Below are 21,054 nucleotides of genomic sequence, written 5' to 3' on the forward strand. Positions count from 1 at the left end.
TAAAAGAAGAGTTGTCCTTTTTTTTTTCTAATGTTTTTTTTAAAAAAAGGGATATTAAATAATGATGATGTTAGTTTAAGATGAAGTGAGAGTTGGGGGAGAGAACTGGATAGGCACTATTTCCTGAAAGTCATCTGCTACGTGTGAGTTATCTCACACCCATTTTTTTTGGGGAGTTACCGCATTGCGCGGTTTAGATGGGAGGGGGTATTTTTAATCTCCTACCCGTTTTTTTTCCATTTTTTTGTATTATTAGATTAAAGAGTGAAGGGGGTTTTTTTTTGTTTAAATATTTAAAAAAAGCATAAGAAAGTATTTGATTGTTTAAAAAACTAAAAATTGATGTGGTTTTTTTTGTAAAGTTTATTCAGTAGATAAGGAATATCTGAAATTTAAATGTGAATGGAATGGATAAGTTTTTTTTTAATATATTTTTTCTTTAACTTTAAGGTGAAAGGAGTGGTAATTCTGGTGTATATTATTTTGCTATTTTAGTTATAGAACGAAGGGAATAATGGTGAAAGTTATGAATTGAATTGTACAATTCTTAATGAGGCTTGAATTTTGTTTGTGGTTTATGCTCCATTTGTTAAAGATATAGATTTCGTTGTAGATGTGTTTTTATTATTTGGATATCTGAATTTTAACGTAATGATTGGGGATATTTAAATGTGGTATTGGAGCTTTTATTGGATAACTATTTAAGAGTAAAAGGGAAAAATGGTGGAAGAGTACTAAAATTGAATTGTACAATGGTTAATGAGGTTTGAATTTTGTTTTAAGATCGTGGTTTATGTGACTAATATGATGATAGATGTGAAGTTAGTTGATATTTGGTGAAGGTTTATCTCTATAGAGAAAGTTTGTTTTTCATGCTACAATATTTTTTTAAGAATTGATTATTGTTTAAGAATTTTTAATAGATAATGTTACTAACTTTACTAATTTTTTATATTAAGTTTGAGTTAAATATATGTTTCATCTTAACTCCGTTTGTTAAATATATGCATTTAAGTTTGATTTAAATATGTTTTTTATGTCTGATATCTTAGTATTAATTACTTTTCTTTTTGTTAGTATTTTAATCGGTTATGTTTTTGTTTTGTAAGTGGGTTTTTTTCTCACATATATTATTAACTTTATTAATTCTTCACTCTTTATTTTGGGGGGGAAAGGGGGGGTTGGACTAATTTGAGTTGGGTTATTAATGTGTAATAATTATTGGGGAGGGTATAGTTTATTTAGATTACTGATATTGTATTGTAATTTTATTATTTTATTCTTAATTTTTTTTAATGTAATCCTATATGTTATAAAATCTTAAATAAAGTTTAAAAAAAAAAAGAGGATGGAGCGGAGTCAGCGCTGATGGAAGCGTTCTAGGAGCCGTAGGTGATGCCGGTAGAGGACCCATGATTCGGAGCCGAACAGGAGTGTGGGTATGACAACGGCTCTGTACATGCTGATCTTTGTGTGTTTCTTCAGGTGGTTGTTTTTCCAGACTCTTTTGTGTAGTCTTCCAAAGGCGCTATTTGCCTTGGCGAGTCTGTTGTCTATCTCTTTGTCGATCCTTGCATCAGATGAAATGGTGCAGCCGAGGTAGGTAAACTGGTTGACCGTTTTGAGTTCTGTGTGCCCGATGGAGATGTGGGGGGGCTGGTGGTCATGGTGGGGAGCTGGCTGATGGAGGACCTCAGTTTTCTTCAGGCTGACTTCCAGGCCAAACATTTTGGCAGTTTCCGCAAAACAGGACGTCATGCGCTGGAGAGCTGGCTCTGAATGGGCAACTAAAGGGGCATCGTCTGCAAAGAGTAGTTCACGGACAAGTTGCTCTTGTGTCTTGGTGTGAGCTTGCAGGTGCCTCAGATTGAAGAGACTGCCATCCGTTTGGTACCAGATGTAAACACCGTCTTCATTGTTGAGGTCTTTCATGGCTTGGTTCAGCATCATGCTGAAGAAGATAGTAAAGAGGAGCCTTGCTTCACGTCGTTGTCAATGGAGAAGGGTTCGGAGAACTCATTTCTGTATCTGACCCGACCTTGTTGGTTTTCGTGCAGTTGGATAAGCATGTTGAGGAACTTGGGGAGGCATCCGAGGCGCTCTAGTATTTGCCAAAGCCCTTTCCTGCTCACGGTGTCAAAGGCTTTGGTGAGGTCAACAAAGGTGATGTAGAGTCCTTTGTTTTGTTCTCTGCACTTTTCTTGGAGCTGTCTGAGGGCAAAGACCATGTCAGTAGTTCCTCTGTTTGCGCGAAAGCCATACTGTGATTCTGGGAGGACATTTTCGGCGACACTAGGTATTAGTCTATTAAGGAGAATCCTAGCGAAGATTTTGCCTGCAATGGAGAGCATTGATTCCCCTGTAGTTTGAGCAGTCTGATTTCTCGTTTTTGTACAGGGTGATGATGATGCCATCATGAAGGTCCTGAGGCAGCTTTCCTTGGTCCCAGCAGAGCATGAAAAACTCATGCAGTTTGGTATGCAGAGCTTTGCCGCCAACCTTCCAGACCTCTGGGGGGGGGGGGGGGGGATTCCATCCATACCTGCTGCTTTGCCACTTTTCAGTTGTTCAATTGCCTTATATGTCTCTTCCCAGATGCATCCCCAATCCAAACACTGGCACCTCCTGCACTACTTTCTGGTGCAAGGAAGAGACAAATGAGATGAGCTCCACACCAGGGTCATGCCCAGCGCGGAATGCCACACTGACCACCGGCTTGTTCGCTGCAAGCTCAACCTTCACTTCAAGCCAAAGTTCAAGAACAGTGGAGACCCCAGAAAGAGGTTCAATGTTGGAAATTGCAGTCAGACATAGTGAGAGGAAACTTCCAGGCAAACCTCCAAGCAAAGCTCAGACATGTCTCCTGAAACCCTCTGGGATCAGCTGAAAACAGCCATACTGCAATCCACTGAAGAGGTACTGGGCTTCTCCTCCAGGAAAAACAAGGACTGGTTTGACGAAAACAACCAGGAAATCCAGGAGCTGCTGGCAAAGAAGCGATCTGCTCACCAGGTTCACCTCGCAAAGCCTTCCTGGCCACAGAAAAAACGAGCCTTCCGTCTCGCATGCAGCCATCTTCAGCGCAAACTCCGGGAGATCCAAAATGAGTGGTGGACTAGCCTCGCCAAATGAACCCAGCTTAGCGCCGACATTGGCGACTTCAGGGGTTTTTATGAGACACTAAAGGTGGTGTACGGCCCCTCACCCCAAGTCCAAAGCCCTCTGCGCAGCTCAGACGATGAAGTCCTCCTCAGCGACAAGATCTCCATCCTCAATCGATGGTCAGAACACTTCCAATCCTTTTTCAGTGCCAACCGCTCAGTCCAAGAATCCGCCCTGCTCCAGCTCCCTCAACAACCCTGGAGTCTAGAGCTGGATGAGGTCCTTACCCGGGAAGAGACATATAAGGCAATTGAACAACTGTGCATGTATAATCAGACGACAATAAACTTGACTTGATTATCAGCAGCCATTTAAAGGCAAATCCTCACCTAATGTGGGAGGCATTTAAAAACCAGATGATTAGATTGCAAGTCCAGCACATTCCTGTGAGGATAAAAAGACAAAGATGGAAAGACTTGGGGACTTTTGACTAAACTTGCAATATTTGTTGTCATCAAAAAATAAAAGTTTTTGGAAGATGAAATCAGACAATCCCTTGAGAAGGATTTAGGAAGCAAGAAAGAACAAAAAACAAGAAATTTGGAGATAAAAATAGCAATGAATTGGACTTGCCAAGTGGAATTAAGGAGAATCCATGGCATTTAATTTGTATATTAAATAAGAGGCTGACTGGGTGAGAGTGAATCCAAGGACAGAAGGAATCTATGCATAGAGCTAGAGGAACATAGCAAAATTTGAATGTGTACTTGGCATTGGTATTCGACAAACATGTTAATATACAGGCAATCCCTGGGTTACGAATGAGGTCCATTCCCAAGTCTATCTTTAAGTCGAATTTGTTGGTAAGTCAGAACAGGTTCTTATTTAGCGTCAGTTAGTCAAATGTTTGTCTCAGTGTATATTTTACCTTGCTATGCATATAAAATTACTGGAGTCAATTTCTTGAAATAGGCACAATCAACACAGTGTTAACAGCAACATGATCGGACTTAAAATGCAGACAGCATTCTCCTTACTGGAGCTGAGCGTAATCTGTTCATAAGTACAAGTTGCCTGTAAGTTGGATAGTCATAACCCGTGAACCGCCTGTACATCAATATTTTTGGTCATCTTAGAATTGAGGAGGTGATGTTGGACATTTTGAAAAATGTCACATTTGATAAATCCCAAGGACTGATGGGATCTGTCCCAGAAAACTGAGGAAAGCAAGGAAGGAGATTTCTGAGGCCTTGACAGAGATCTTTGTTCAATGTTCAGACTTGTTGTCAGAGTATGTCCATGACAACATATACAACCCTGAGATTCTATTACCTGCAGACCAAGTATAATTTCTGCTCATTGATGGAATAAACTGTACACAAAAGAAAGGGAGAAATGTAAGCAAAGAAAAATGTAAACAAACTAATTGTGCAATACAGAAAAAAAATGTTCACTAATAAATAACTTGCAAAGTAAGAATCTTTGAATGCATCTCTGATTGGGTTTGTTATTAGGAGTCTGATGGAGAGGTAGCAATTGTTTCTTTTGATTTATTGACAGAGTACATACATGATATTGTATGTACTCCACTGCCACTATTGGCAGTGGAAAAAAATTGACTCAAAGTACACATGTAAACAAATAAAGAAATGTAAACAAACTGCAATACAAAGAGGAAAAAAATCAATAAAGTGCAAAAAGAGTCCTTAAACAAGTCCCTGATTTGAGTTTGTTGAGTCTGATGGCGGAGAGGTAGCAGCTCTTTCGGAACCTGATGGTGGAAATCTTGTTGCACTTATACTTCTTTCCTGATGGTAGCACCAATAAGAGAGCTAGGTGACGTGGATCCTTGTGATTACTGCTGCTGAGGACAGCATTCCCTGTAGATGTTCTTGATGGTGGGGAGGTTTTTACCTGTGATGCCCTGGGCTGTGTCCACTATCTTTTGCAGGGCTTTAAACTCAGGGGCATTAGTGTCCCCACACCAGTCCAGGATACAGCCAATCAACACACTTTTCACCACAGATCTGTAAAATTTTGCCAGGGTTTCCGATGTCATACCAAACCTCTGCAAATTCCTGAGGAAGTAGAGGCACTGACGTGGTTCCTTCATGATGACATTCATGTGTTGGGTTGAGGAAAGGTCCCCCCCAAGATAGTGACTCCCAGGAATTTAAATTTGCTCACCTTCTCCACCTCTAACCCCAAATAATCACTAGATCGCACACCTCTGGTCTTTCCCTTTCCAGAATCAGCTCCTTAGTTTTGGTGACATTGAGTGAGAGATTGTTATTAGTACATCATTCTAATAACAATGTTAGGACAAAGGCAGCATGGTTAGCATAGCGGTTCACGCAATCCTGTTACAGTGCCAGCGATCAGAACTGGGATTAGAATTTTCCCTGGGGGCTCTGGTTTCCTCCCACCTTTCAAAATGTATCAAGGGGTTGTAGGTCAATTAGGTGTAATTGGAAGGCTTGGCCCTATTACTATGCTTTATGTCTAAATCTAATTCAGCCAAGTGTTCAACCTCCTCTACAATGACCCTTAAAATACAGCCCACTACTGTGGTATCATCAACAAATTTGAAAAGATGTTGTACCTAGCCACACAGTCACGAGTGTAAAGCAAGTAGAGCAGGGTAAGGACCTATGTATGCAACCTTCTGGTGCTCCAATGCTGATGGAGATTGTGGATGAAATGTTCTTGCCAATCTACATTGATAGGGGTCTGGAGAATCCAAACCAGATTGAAGTGCAGGGGACTGAGACCTCCCCTACTATCCATACTACTGGTAAATGTCCAGTTATGGAAAATAAAATCAACGACCTGCTTTATCAGAGACAGATAAGACAAATTTCAGTTGTTTGCTGCGCTGAGGCCTGGCTAATAGAGAACGTACCAGACATCTTGATCTGACCAGAGGGTGTTACCATTCACAGATTGGACTGGAACTTGAATTCTGCCAAAGTGATAGGGGTGTTATGTTTTTAGTTAATACTGGATAGTGCACAAACATTAGGGTTATGTTGACTTCCTGCTCCACTACTTTAGAGCAAATATCAATCTACCTTGAGAGTTCTCACCAGTGATTCTCACTGGAGTTTATATCCTTCCTGATGATGATTACAAACAGGCACTTGTGGAGCTGCATGAAGGTCAGTACACAAGAGATGGCCCATCCCAATGCACTACAAATAGTTGGTGACTTTAACCAGCCCCCTGCCCAAATATCACCAGCACGTAACCTGCTTGTACCAGATTACCAGCATATTTGATCATTGCTACACTGAGATAAGGAAGGCCCATCGTTCTATCCTGAGACCGTATTTTGGCTCCAGAGATCAGCAAAGCTAGAAGGTGATCGTGGGAGATTGAAGAACAGCTACAGGACTGCCCCAAGTCAGTGGATTGAGTAGAGTTCAATAACTCAGCTGGAGGATCTGAATGATTACACCAGGGCAGTTACAGACTTGGTCAAAGCAGCAATGGACGAGTGTGCCCCCACCAAATCACTCAGAGTTTTCCATAACCAGAAACCCTGGATGATCAATGAAATCTGGAACCTACTGAGTGCCAGATCACAGCCTTTGAAGTCCAGAAATCCAGAACACTACACAAGGACCAGGTATATCCTATGAAAAGCCAAATCCAGGTGAAGTAGAAATTCCAGACGCGAATGGAAACAAAGGAGGATACCAAGCAGCTGTTGCAGTGCCTAAATTAAACAACCTGCTACAAAAAAGAAATCCAGTGCAATAGAAGACACCAAGACTTCACTCCCAGATGAGCTCAATGACTTCTACACCTGATTCGACCACCAGAACAAGGAAGAACCATGCCCACTGATCCTCAACTGTCAGTACCCAAAGAGAATATATGGGCTCTCTTTGGGAGATCTGGATGTTGGTGAACCCCATTTGGAGCATTGTGTTAAGTTTTGGTCACAGTGCTTTTGGAAAAATGGCATCAAGCTGAAGATGGTGCAGAGAAGATTTAAGTAGATATGGAGTCATGTGATGCTGAGAAAAATGAAGGAACAACTGGAGTTCCTAGAAAAACAGAATATTGAAAGTAGTAGAGGAATATCACAGTAAAGAGAAAGAAGGGCAAAAAGATCACTTTAAAAGAAGCCACAATGTTAGTACCCCATGAGGATCAAGAACAGCGGCGTCGTGGTGGGGAAGATGGCAGACCCTGTCCAACATATCCAGAGGCAGGAAAAGAGAAGTTGGGATTGCGACCCACTCAGTGGGTGGATGGATCGCCTGCCTGAGACCTCAAAAGCAGCGGACCACGCATACTAGCAGGCTTAGAAAAAAAGCACGGACACTGCTGGAGTGGAGGCAACGCCAATGCTACAGGGTGAGCTCCGCGTGTGGAGGGAAGGGGCAAAGTCAGTTGGAGACGACAACAACCCTGTGCCAAGAGATCGGGGGAAGGCGCAGGCAGCTCCACAAAAACGACCCTGCCTGCGGAGTGGGATGAACCTCACAGACAGTGATGGGGGACAGCAGCAATACGGGCAACTTTGAATCAGCGACGCAGACGTCGGGGAGCAACACAAGGAGGAGAACGACCGGTCATCATTGACAGAGAAAAGGGCAGAGAAAGAAGGACTAGAAACCTGTATGAGGGATATTAAAGGAATGATGGAAGATATGGTAGAGGCATCTGAAAATAAAAGAAAGAAAGTTTTAAAGGATTTATCAAAGGAAATGGAAGAAATTAAGAGTACTTTGGGAGAATTGTCAGGGAGGATGTCCATGGTGGAAGATTACATGGAGAGACTGGAAATAGTGGGAAAGGGAAAGATTAGATGTATTAGAAAATTTAAGCAAAAGAAATAACAAAAATAGGAGGGGTAAAAGAGGAGGAAGACGGAAAGAGACCCAATAGCATTTTTCAAGAACTGGATGCCAGAAATATTGGGGAAAGAGCGAATTGGTGGTGGGGGCGGAGAATGATTTGCAGATAGAGGGAGCCTGTCGATTCCCTCTCCCGAAACCAGGACAGAAACATCGCTCTGTCTTGATCAGGCTTGCGAAATATCATTACAGAGAAAAACATACTGCATGCAGCAGCTATAGTGGCTAGAGAATGGGTGCCCACAGAATTTGAAGGAGGTAAAAGCCTCTTTTATCCAGGTTTAACCAAGGTGCTCAAGAAAGTGAAAAGCGTTTGATCCAGCTAAAAAAGCCATAAGAAACGAGGGAATTGGGTATACCTTATTGTACCTGGCACCCTGAAAATATTTCTAACTGGGAGTGGGAGAAAAATCTTTACGGAGGCCAAAGAGGCACTAGAATATGTAAATATCTTGACTTCTGCCCCAAAAATCCCTTAAGGGATATGATAGGGGTAAAAATTAAAGGAAAATTCTTTTGTGAGTAATTGGCTATATATAATGTAAATACCATAGAAGTAAGAATTACACTCTGTTTAGCAAAAAAGGGGGAAAAAAAATGTTGGATGTGGGTGTGGGTGGTCGGGACCAGGCCTATTTTGGATAAACATGTTTTTTTTTCCCCCGGTAAATTGGTCATTTTTTAAAAACAGCCCAGTAGCAACAGCAAATCACTTGTAACAGAGTTTAAACAACAAACAAGAAGGGAAGGCTTCTTAAGCATTAAAATAATGTTTAATTCTCACCAAAAAAAATGCTGGCCATGCCAATCACTGTTACTTCCCCACCAAGTTCCCGCATGTGCTTGAAACCCGAGGGTTCCGCTCCTGCCCAGGAGCCTGAGGTCCCTGGTCAGTTTGGCTCCAAAAAAATTTGGATAAATGAGGATTCCTGATTTGATTTGGATTTTTAAAATTTTCAGATAACTGAGGATTTCTGAGAATTGGAATTATACTGTATATCTATATACATATAAAAAAGGGGGAAAAAAGATGTTACGAGCTCCAGAATGACTGAAATGGTGGTTAAGGGAGAAGACGGGTGTAATATGCATGCTGCAAGATGAAAAGGGAAGTGGCGCCAAAAGATCTTGGGTTGGTGCCAGGGGTTAAGGAAAAATCTTGGCTGGGGGAAAAGATATATGGATGATAGGCCATTTTTTGGGTTTTTTTTAATCCCTTGTTTTAGTTTTCCAGGATTTACTTTGAGGGTGGTCGGCAGAACAAACAGAATGAGCACCTTGGACCGGGTGAGGGACAAATGCTTTGGGAGGGAGAAAAAGGGTGGAATCCTAGAGAAAGAATACCAGGGTAATGGAAGAAACAGTTAAGTTCCTGAGCTTCAATGTCAATGGCTTAAATGGAATGATGAAAAGGAAGAGAGTCTTGGCATATGTTTAAAAAATGCAGGTCGATGTGACCTTTTTACAAGAGACCCACCTCAAACAACAGGCATCAAAAATTTTTAAAAAGGGGTTGGGTAGGACATGTGTTAGCATCCTCTAACTCCAAGGCCAGGGGAGTAGTCATTTTAATAGGGAAAAATGTTCCACTAAGGGTGAAAGACATGGTCATTGACCCAGAGGGAAGATTTGTAATGGTACACTGTCAAATATATTTGAAACCCTGGATACTAATGAATATATACACCCCCAATTTTGACAATGAAAAATTTATCCAAAATGTCTTTCTACCTTTGGCAGATGGGCAGGAAAATGTCTTAAATGAAAGGGATTTTAATTTCTGCCTGGATCCAGCATTGGATAAATCTGCGAAACAAAGTGACAAGAGCCAGGGTGGCAAAAACAACTCTAGCTCTCATGAAAGAGTTAAATCTGGTGGACATTTGGAGACATTGGCATCCAAGGGAGAAGGATTATTCTTACTCGAAACAGGATTCTTACACCAGAATTGACTTGTTTCTAGCCTCAGCCCAGCTAGAGGGCAGAATTATAGAAAATGTATATACAGCAAGGCTAGTATTAGATCATTCACCTTTAACTTTAACTATTATCATGCCAAACAAGCTACAGCATACAGGTGGCAACTTCATCGATTGCTATTGAAAAAGCCAGAACTCTATAGCTTCACTAGAGCTCAATAAGAAATATTTTGGAAGGCAAACTGTACCTCCACTGCCAACAAATTTCTGTTATGAGATACTTTAAAAGCTTGTCTGAGAGGACAAATATTTGGATACAGTAAAGGAATTTTTAAAAAGTATATGAGTGAAGTCAATGAGTTGGAACAGGAAATAATTGGAAAAGGACTATCAAAAATCAGGCTTGGAGGAAGAATACAGTACACTAATAAATAAAAAGCTCAACACTATGCAAACATACAAAATTGAAAAATCGATATTAAAATCCAAACAAAAGTACTATGAACTAGGAGAAAGGGCCCATAGGGTATTATCTTAGCAGTTGAGGACAGAAGAAACCACAAGAATAATTAATGCATCCAAATAGAGGCAGACAAAATCTCCTATAAATGAAAAAGAAATAAACAAAGCAGTTAGGCAGTGATACATGCAATTATTAAAATCGGAATCAATGATGACTTTGATAAAATGAAGGAATTTCTGTCTAATTTGGAACTGCCAAATTTGGAGCCAGAGAAGCAGGAAGAATTATATATGCCCTTCTCTGAGGAAGAAATAGTGAAAGCACTGAGCTCGTGGCAGACCAATAAGTCTCCGGGAGAAGATGGGTTCCCTCCAGAATTCTACACAGAATTTAGGGACCTGTTGATACCATTGTTCATGGGTGTGATGAAACAGGTGCTGGAGACCCATACTCTTCCGGAAACTTATTCAATGGCAATTATCACAATAATCCCCAAAAAGGATAGGAACCCATAATAGCCAAAGTTCTGGCAAATAGATTGGCTTGGAATCAGCCAAAGCTAATAAATCCAGATCAGGTGAAGTTTGTGCAGGAAAGGCAATTGGCAGACAATCTAAGTAGGTTACTTAGTGTAATACATCTGGCAAAGTCAAGGGTGAACCCAAGTATAGCTGTGGCATTAGATGCAGAAAATGCCTTTGATAGACTAGAGTGGGACTTCTTGATTAAAAAATGTTGGAAATATTTTGTTTGGGACAATCATTCATAAATTAGGTCAAAGCATTACATCATAAACCCAAAGCCAAGGTTGTTACCTACAGACAAATGTCTTCAGTTTTCCCACTGACTAGATCTAGAAGGCAGGGCTGTCCTCTGTCCCCAACTCTATTCATATTAGCCAATGAACCGTTGGCGAAGCCATTTGCTGGGATCCAGGCATTGAGGGGTTTAGAGTGGGCCAGGAAGAACACTAAATCAACTTATTTGCAGATGATGTGTTAATATATTTGACAGAACCAGTAGGGTCACTGGCCAAGTTGCAGACCATACTGGCGGATTATGGTAAAATCTAGGGATTCAAAAATCAATTATGATAAGAGTGAAATAATGGCACTTGCAAAAGGGAATTATGATGAATACCAACAAGTTCAAGTGGCCACAAAAGGAGATTACGTATCTGGGGATAAAGGTGGACAAAATTTATGTAAACTGAATTACCTTCCCCTGCTTGAGAAGATTGAGGAAGAGGACTTACACAGATGGACAAACCTGCCCACAACATTGATGGACAGGGTTAACTGCATTAAAGGCTACAATACCTTTTTCAATCTTTGCCCATGCTATTGCCCCAGACCTTCTTTTAAGACACAATGGAAGTGTCAGACAGTTTCTTTGGAGGAATAAGGTAGCCAGTTTCCATGGAGAAATTGACTTGGGATTACATTCTGGGAGAAATGAGGCTCCCAGACATTTTTTTTTTTTTTTTTTTTTTTTTAAAAGTTGGGTGGCCCAGTCGAGGCGTATTGCATGTTTCTTTAAGGAAAGGTGGTATACCCTCCTGGGAACAAATTGCTCTACGCACGGTAGTGGAGATGATAGAAGAAATTATATACAAATGGTATAATAAATTAATAACTATAAAAACACACAGCCCTATTTTAAAGCACATTATTCAAACATGGCAAAAGATAAACCAGATCATCAGGTTAAAAGTAGGGCTGTCCCCCAAAATGTTCCTAATCCAGAATAAATTAATTCTTATGACTATGGATAATAATATCAGGGACACCTGGTGCCAGAAAGGGATCAGAGGTATTGAGGACCAATTAAAAAATAAATTTAACCTATCAAATAAAACCTTTTTCTGCTATCTCCAGTTAAGCTCTTTTTTTGAGGAACAAGTTAGGTCCAATGATGCCCCTGTCTCTGTGTAGCAACATGGAGGCTCTGATTCAAAAGGGGATCACATGCAAATTCATCTCAGCTGTGTATCCAGTGTTCAAAGCCAGGGCCAGAAACTGGGTCATCATAAATCGAGACAAAGATAGGAGTCAGATTTAGGAACAATTCCTGAATGATGCTGGTCCAACTTGTCGGGACAGTTATTAACGTCAGATATAGACTGGGGCAAAACAATTTCCTGCACCAGCTATACTTTATAGCTCAAAAATTGCACAAGGTTAAACCAGAAATCTCAGAATTGTGTTTTAGATGATGTGTAGAGACAGGAACCTTTGTGAATTCAACCTGGCTATGCACCAAGATGAGACCTTTCTGGATAGAATTGGGGGACATTCTGGAAGAAATTACAGGGGTGGAGTAACTATAGGATTCAGCATTGTTCCTGTTTGGGGATATTATGGACGCAAGTCCGAGGTTGTCCAAACACCAAATTCAATTTGTAAAACTTGCCTTGGCAGTGGCCAGGAAATGCATAACAGTTACTTGGAAATTGGACTGTCAGCTAAGCATAACGAAATGGAACACAGATGTGGAGCTGTGTTCCCCTGGAAAAAATTACCCACAAATTGAGAGGGAGATAAGACACATACTTTAAGATGTGGCAGCCATACTTGTGATGCATTCAGGCGCAAGTATGATTAACCCTCCCAATGTCTCTCACAAGGAAATAGTAGACAACAGGTCCACACAATCGGATCATACAAGCCCAGGAATGTCAAGAATGAGGAGATAAATCAGAGGCAAGGCCAGCACCCCTCTAACCCCCATCTCTTTTTTCTCCTTTCCAAGTGTATTTACATTGTCATCTTTAGTAATTGATATAGGTCTTTCTTTGTTAAAGTTGGGGTGGGGGGAGAATGGGAGGTGGGGTAGTGAGGAAGGGAACGTGGGGGAAAATAGGGCTTGATACAAATAATCTGTGAAAGGGGAGGAGTGATCCTCTGATGTTTGTAAAATTACAAATAAAATTTTCAAAAAGAATTTAAGTGGATACGACCAATGGTCAGGGGCTTGACTATAGCAAGAGATTGCGCTGGCTATGGTTTCGTGCTTTGGAGCACAAGATAAAGGGTGATCATAAAGGTGCACAAATTTATAAGAATAGATTGGATGAGGTTTTTTTTTTGCACAAGGTAGGGGAAAATTAGTAACCAGAGGACACAAGTTTAAGGTCAGGTGGAAGAGATTTAATAGGAACCTGAGAGGTAAGGAACAGGCCACCAGTGGAGGTGGTTGAGGCAGGTACTATTGCAAGGTTTAACAAAATATTGGACAGATATAGGGATAGGAGTTTAGAGGGATATGGGCCAAATGGAGACAGATGGGACTAGTGTGGGTGAAATATTTTGGTCAGCATGAGCAAGTTAGACTAAAGGACATTTTTCTCTGTTGTAGGATATTGATCAATTAGAAATTTGGACAGAGAAATGGCAGATTAAGTTTAATCTGGATCATGGTGAAATTTTGCATTTTGGGAGGTCAAATACAAGAGGTATGTATACAACAAGGACAAGTCTCTTGGTGCCTGCCACATTGACCACCGCCAGTGGGCTGATATCGCCTCAAACCGTGCATCTTGGCGCCTCACTGTTCGGCGGGCAGCAACCTCCTTTGAAGAAGACTGCAGAGTCCACCTCACTGACAAAAGACAAAGGAGGAAAAACCCAACACCCAACCCCAACCAACCAATTTTCCCTTGCAACCACTGCAACCGTGTCTGCCTGTCCCGCATCGGACTTGTCAGCCACAAACGAGCCTGCAGCTGATGTGGACATTACCCCTCCATAAATCTTCATCCGCGAAGCCAAGCCAAAGAAGAAAAGAAGGTTCCTTAGAAGAACTGATGTACATAGGGATTTTTGGATGCAAATCTAAAGCTCTCTGAATGTGGTATCACAAGTGGATAAGGTAGTAAAGGTAGTTTTTATCAGTCAAAGCATCAAGTATAAAAGTTGAGAAGACATGCTAGAGCTGTACAAAACTTTGGTTAGACCACATTTGGAGTACTGTTTGCTCATTACCACAACACAGAAAGGATGTAGAGTCTTTGGAGAAAGTACACAAGAGTAAACCAGGATATTGTCCTAATTGGAGTGCATTAGAAAGAATGGACGAACATGGACTGCTTTCTCTGGAGCTTTGGAGACTGAAGGAAAACCTGATTGAAGTTTATAAAATTGAGACATTTTTAGGATAAAGATATTTTTACCACCAACAACTCCCCCCCACCCCAGGATGGAAAAGTCAAATACTAGATGGCATAGGTTTAAGGCAACAAGTTTAAAGGAGGCTTGCAAGGCAAATTTTCTTTTAATATCCATGGAGTAGGACGCACCTGGAAATTGCTGCTAATGCAAGTAGTAGAAGCAGATACCATAGCAATGTCTAAGATGCATTTAGAAAGATACTTGAACAGGCAGGGTGTAGAGAAATATGGACAATATGCAAGACAGGTGGATTAGCATACTTTGTTTTCATGGTTGTGCAGACCAGAGAGGCAGAAGGACCCATTTCTGCACTGTACATTTCCTGTTCCCCTGCATCCTCACAACCTTCCCACAGTTTTGTAGCCAAAAGTAGATGCAGTACTCCAGTTAAAAGGAGCATTTTGGACCTCTTCAATTTTCTGCTCTATGCTTTTTTTTTCCAAAATTCAGGATCCTGTCTTTTTTAAACTCTCAATTTATTTTGCAATCTTCAATTCTATATAGAATCAGACATACAGTCACACAGGATAGAAACAGGCCACTTATACCCAGATCGTTTAGAATCACACCTTTTGAACAAAATATTGCATTATTTTGAATCATACGCTTTGAACTAAATATTCCATTATTTAGCATTGCTTTGCATTATGTCATTTGTTCATCCATTCCAGAGGTCTATCTTTGGCTCTTTTTTTAAATTTTTCACACTATGAACCATATTAACCAAAATACACACAAACATTTCCCTCTTGAATACACAGTGACATTTTCTCCCCTTTCCCCCCCTCCCTTCCCTCCCTCCTTCACACCCCCCTCCCTACCCACTAAACGTTCAACATATACAATAAACCCATTAAACAATGTCATCACAGATGAAAATAAACAAGAAAATTGTGTCATCTACTTTTACACACTGGGTCAGTTCATTTCGTCGTCTTCTCATTCTGTCATTTTAGGGGGTGGAGGTCTGCGGTGTTGTGTTCCATGTACAGTTCCCAAATTTGTTTGAATACTGTGACGTTATTTTTTAAAGTATATGTTATTTTTTTCCAATGGAATACATTTATTCATTTCTATGTACCATTGCTGTACTCTCAGGCTCTCTTCTGATTTCCAGGTTGATATTATACATTTTTGCTACAGCTAATGCTATCATAATAAATCTTTTTTGTGCTTCATCCAAATCGAGGCCAAGTTCTTTACTTCTTATATTACTTAGAAGAAATATCTCTGGGTTTTTGGGTATGTTATTTTTTGTGATTTTATTTAATACCTGATTTAGATCTTCCCAAAACTTTTCCACTTTCTCACATGCCCAAATTGCATGTACTGTTGTTCCCTTTTCCTTCTTACAGCAAAAACATCTATCTGATACTGTTGGGTCCCATTTATTTAACTTTTGGGCCGTGATGTATAGCCTGTGTAACCAATTATATTGTATCATGCGTAACCTCGTGTTTATTGTATTTCTCATTGTTCCGGAGCATAGCTTTTCCCATTTTTCATCTTTATGTTTAGATCTTGTTCCCACTTTTGTTTGGGTTTACAGCTTATTTCATCGTTCTCTTTCTCTTGCAGCTTGATGTACACGTTTGTTATAAATCTTTTAATTATCATTGTGTCTGTAATCACATATTCAAAGCTGTTTCCTTCTGGTAACCTCAGCCTGCTTCCCATTTTGTCCTTTTTTTTTTTATAATTTAAAATTTTTTACTTTTCACACTATGAACCATATTGACCAAAATCTATAAACATTTCCCTCTTGAATATACACAGTGCCATTTTCTCCCCTTTTTCCTCCTCCCTTCCCTCCCACCCCCGCCCCCCCACAATTTGTCCTTCAAGTAGGTTTTCAGTTGGTGGTATGCAAACATTGTACCATGAGTTATACCATTTTGTACTTCATTTGTTCAAAAGATAATAAATTATTTCCCAAAAAACAATTTTCTATTCTTTTGATCCCTTTTCTCTTCCATTCTCTAAAGGAAAGGTTATCTATTGTGAAAGGGATTAGTTGATTTTGCATCAATAATAATTTTGGTAGTTGGTAATGTTTTTTTCCTTTCTACATGAATCTTCTTCCAAATGTTGAGCAGATGGTGCAGTACTGGTGAACTTCTACGTTGCACCAGCTTTTCATCCCACTTATAAAGTATATGTTCTGGTACCTTCTCCCCTATTTTATCTAGCTCTAATATCTTTGGCTCTTGATGACACTGCCGCTCCACAGGGTCCTACTGCTTGGGTGTCAAACCAATGGCTCTGCACAGGCTTTAAACAGCTTGTTAGAGGAGCCAAAGGTGTTTTTTTTTCAAATCCTCCAACCACTGAGGTCTTTGCCCAAGAGCACAGTACCTGTACTGGGCAGTGTACCACGAGATTGCAGACTCCAGAAGAGCAGTGGACAAGCAAAGGGCACTCTCTCCCCCCCCGCCCCCCCGCCCCCCCCCAACTGTGAACTAGACAATTCAGATGATTCTCCCTGCCAAGGGAATTATTGAACCAAACTGTAACAAAATAAAAGGTCACTTTGATTAACCCGTATTTGGGTAAAGGAAGCAGGAGAACTGCTGTATCAGATCATGACCAAAGTAATGGTTATTTCCTCTGATCCTTGCTCTGATACCTGGGTTTTGGAGGTATCGAGCAAGTCATGCATTTCTTTTCCCCTTATGCAACACGCACACACACACACACACAAGCAAGTCATGCATTTCTTTTCCCCTTATGCAACACACACACACACACACACAAGCAAGTCATGCATTTCTTTTCCCCTTATGCAACACACACACACACACACAAGCAAGTCATGCATTTCTTTTCCCCTTATGCAACACACACACACACACACAAGCAAGTCATGCATTTCTTTTCCCCTTATGCAACACACACACACACAAGCAAGTCATGCATTTCTTTTCCCCTTATGCAACACACACACACACACACACACACACACACACACACACACACACACACACACACACACACACACACACACACACACACACACACACACACACACACACACACACACACACACACGTATATTATCACATCGTTAGATATTAATAATTATTTAAAAGAAAACAATAAGACTATCTTGGTGATTTTCTATTGCTGCTGGTGTGCGATACAACACTATTGCCAACTAGTTTGGAAGAACTAATTCACATATGCAGAACAACTTCAGACAAAAATACAAGAGCCGATAATAACATTCCAGCCTCACACAGACAAATCTCCTCAAGAAGTCACCACTGTGTCACAACTTAAGTAGCCAATCAAAAAGATCCTCAGGTGAACTCACAACTCCTCCACACAAATCCAGTGCAACTTTAAGACCAGAAGAACTGTTATCAAATCACCCCAAGTATAAAATGGCATACATGAAGTCCATAAAATGCAAATCAAACATTTTTAAAAAATCATTTAGGCCAACATTAGCTTTCAATCGTGCACCACTAAGTTAGTTAATAAATAAAGATGCCATCAATAGTAAAATGTTTTTTTTCTTAAACACTGTTACTGAAAAATATTTTGCAACCAAGCAAATCATAGACTGTGAATCCCAACCATTTAAACAAGCACCCCCATTCAATCTACTTTCAGTTACCTTTCTGACAATTTTAAAGCAACATCTTCTGATTTTCCCCCTAACTCTCCATCTAATTGTGTATTTCGTTAGAAAAGGAAAACCAACATATTTTCTCCATAATTAGAAAGGATTAAAGTTACACATTTTCAAATAAAATCTAAGTGTAATCAAAATGAGACGAATGAAACATGTAGAACCATTTTGGACAACAAGGTCGTGAAACTATTTAAATAACTTGCGTTCCTCTTTTCACATTGCCAGAAAATAAGCAATTCCATTAGTTTTGAATCGGAAGAAGAAAGTGAACTCACTCCAAATAAAAATGAAGGTTTACACAAATTCATATTTGATAACATCATGTTCAACAATCCACAGCTCTGTTCAGGGCTTTAAGTTCAGAAAAATCCAACTTTCATTGTGCAAAGTTCAAAATTTTCCACTTGAAGAAATTGTTACCTTAAAGACGCCCCAGACAAAAATCAGGAAACCTTACACTACTCAACATTGTCAAAAAGTATTCATTGATATCGATAAAGTACCATGGAACTTTAAAATAAAACAAACCCGAAAATATATATTCAAGCTAGTTGCTACTCTCAAACAGTGAATTGGTTTGAAATCCAATGACAAACATTAAACTCAAGCCCATTTGTTCCTTAACACTTCGATATCTCACTCCTAGCCTTAAAAGCTTGTTCCGTTACCATCACGGTCAATAAATCCCAACTATTTCGGGTGCAACCTTTTAGTTGGTTGAGAAAAAGGCCGACGATCGTGGCGTAAATAAACTGTGCAAATACAGCGACGTGCTCTCTCAAGTGACGGAATCCCAGGCTGAAGCCCCCAGCTGCCGTGGATGAACACCTGGACAAAGTTCCTGAGTGTGCGATTTAAAATCCATCCAGCGTACCCATTCCGTTCGCTCACAGCCCTCCACCCTCAACACCCCCCAGCCCCCGACAGTGAAGCCCAAGAGGGGGGCGGGTCCTGGCCCGTCCCTCGGGTGATTTCCTGACACACACCTCCCGCGGCCCCAGTCGAAAACAGTGTCCGATCCTACTCACTCGTCTCCGTCCGGGCAGATTCCCGTCGTCTCGTCGTACTTGGTGCAGTAGACGTCCGGGCTGTAGTTGAAAGTGCCGTCCCGCCTCCTGATGGGCCTCCGCCGTCGCTGGTTCAGGAAATGCCAGTGGAAGCAGGTGAAGGGCCTGTGCTGGGCGCACTTGTGCTGCAGGAAGAGCGGGCATTGCTCCGTGCGGAACTCCTTAAGGTATCTGCAAAATTTTATTTTTAAAAAGGTGCAGATGAGAGACCGAGGAGGACGGGCGGTCCGAACGAGGGGAAGGGGTTGGGGGGGGGGGGGGGGGGGTGAAGGGTAGGCCTGCGGACGGGGGAAGGGGGGGGCGAGGCTTGGGCCTGGCGGGCGGGGGAGGGTCGCTGCTCCGAGGCTAAATTAGCTGGCGTGAAGCGATCTGTCGTTGCAGCTCTCCTGCTGCTGCTGCTCCTTCCCCCCCCTCCTCCCCCAACAATCGGCAGGCTGCGGCGTGCTCCGGGCGCGCTGGCGGCGTGGCCGCAGCGGACAGGGTCGGTACCTACGTGTAGTGAGACGGTTTCTCGGTCTGAGGAGAAGCGCTTGGCGCAGCTTTCGAAACCGACGGCATTTTTAGTCAAAACAATGGAGTGCGCGTGCGCGGCGCGGAGCGCGCCGGGTAATTGGCGGGACGGTTCAAACGCTGGCCCGGGACACGTGGACGCACGTCGGGAGGAGCGGAGCCTTCCACGGAGGACCGTGTCGGAGCTCGTTCCGATCCGGGGTGTTGTCAAAAAGCAGTGCATAAAATTAAGCGGCGGCCACTGGGCTTCGTAATCACCCCGCGTCTCCAAACCATTGCCCCTCGTGTGGCTGTTCTGCAATGTAGTCTGTGCTCAGATCGTCGATGGAAATTAAGAGAAAGTGGGTGGCAAATTTTTTTTTCCCCTTCCCGCTCACAGACCACTTGAAGTCTGCTCTGCGATTGATAAGGGGTGGTCTGTGAGGGGGAAGGGAGGGTCGAGACCCAATTGTCACTGAAATATTCTCCCTGAGAAAAATGGCCATTGGCCCATTTCTTCTGGGGCTGTGAAACCGTGCACATAACGAGTCCATTGGGTACGTCCTTCAGCCAACATGAAGACCATGTTTCTCGCCACGTGGGCGCCCACGGATGCCATCCAGTAATTGAATCCTTTACCTGCTGTTGTTGTGTTTTCCGGCTGTAGGAATGTAATTGTTTAAAATAATAGAAATGTTGACCGTCATTATTATCCAACTTGACCTCACAAACTTGACTTGAAATGAATAGGACACATGTCTAGACCTGACACCGGAAATGGAACTCTCGTCTCGGGCCGATAGCCAAAGGAAAGTGTTGAAGAAGTCATTTGGAATGCCCGTCGGCGTAAATTACAATCGGATATAACACGTGGAGCTGCTTTTGTTTTTGTGGTGACTCAACACGCTGAGTCAAGGTTGTCAGTGAGCAAGTTGAGAGAAGAACGCTCGTCACGCCCGAAGAACTCGCTGCAGCTTCGAGCAACGTCGAGGGCTTTGAACAGCAGAAGAGGCGAAATGACTGACAACATAGTCAATCCTGCAGTGTTCGCCCGACTTGACCTCAGATTCCGGATTGTTCGTCCCAAATACGGTATCGGTGCGTTCGTCGCAGAGGGTGATACGGCGAATCGATTAGCGTTATCGCCTTGTCGTCCGACCTGATCTACAATCGACATGGAGTTTGCGGGGTTTTTAAATCACACTTCTATTTCCTCCCGATTTCTTTAAAAAGAAATTGGTAGTTATTATCAATGCGTTAGAAATAATCCCTTGGATGGACTTCTAATAGAGTCGGTGTGTGCATCGGATCTCCAGTGAGATGGGATTATTCTGTGAAGT

At 41.7% G+C, this 21,054-nt stretch overlaps 2 protein-coding genes across 5 annotated transcripts in view; one reads left to right on the plus strand and one right to left on the minus strand.

The window, feature by feature from the left end:
* Nucleotides 1–19,815, minus strand: part of unkl (unk like zinc finger) — a 131,310-nt gene extending 111,495 nt beyond the window's left edge. For 2 of the 3 annotated variants that reach the window (XM_069906607.1, XM_069906606.1), the window contains exons 1-2: nucleotides 19,719–19,815; nucleotides 19,187–19,396 (exon numbers count right to left, since the gene is read on the minus strand). In XM_069906607.1, the coding sequence (XP_069762708.1) occupies nucleotides 19,187–19,396; nucleotides 19,719–19,783 (275 nt within the window). In that variant the 5' untranslated portion in view covers nucleotides 19,784–19,815. Of the gene's footprint in view, nucleotides 1–19,186; nucleotides 19,397–19,718 lie in introns of those variants that run through there. The other variant, XM_069906608.1, reaches the window with a different exon arrangement.
* Nucleotides 1–21,054, plus strand: part of LOC138747417 (histone H3.3A) — a 64,719-nt gene that overhangs the window by 15,153 nt on the left and 28,512 nt on the right. The window contains exon 1 of one of the 2 annotated variants that reach the window (XM_069906627.1): nucleotides 19,294–19,392. The exons of the other annotated variant lie outside the window; for it this stretch is intronic. The gene's annotated coding sequence lies outside the window, so the exon portion shown is untranslated. Of the gene's footprint in view, nucleotides 1–19,293; nucleotides 19,393–21,054 lie in introns of those variants that run through there. 2 annotated transcript variants of the gene reach the window in all.

The sequence above is a fragment of the Narcine bancroftii genome, chromosome 12 (assembly GCF_036971445.1).
Source record: "Narcine bancroftii isolate sNarBan1 chromosome 12, sNarBan1.hap1, whole genome shotgun sequence".
In the NCBI taxonomy this organism is placed as follows: Eukaryota; Metazoa; Chordata; class Chondrichthyes; order Torpediniformes; family Narcinidae; genus Narcine; species Narcine bancroftii.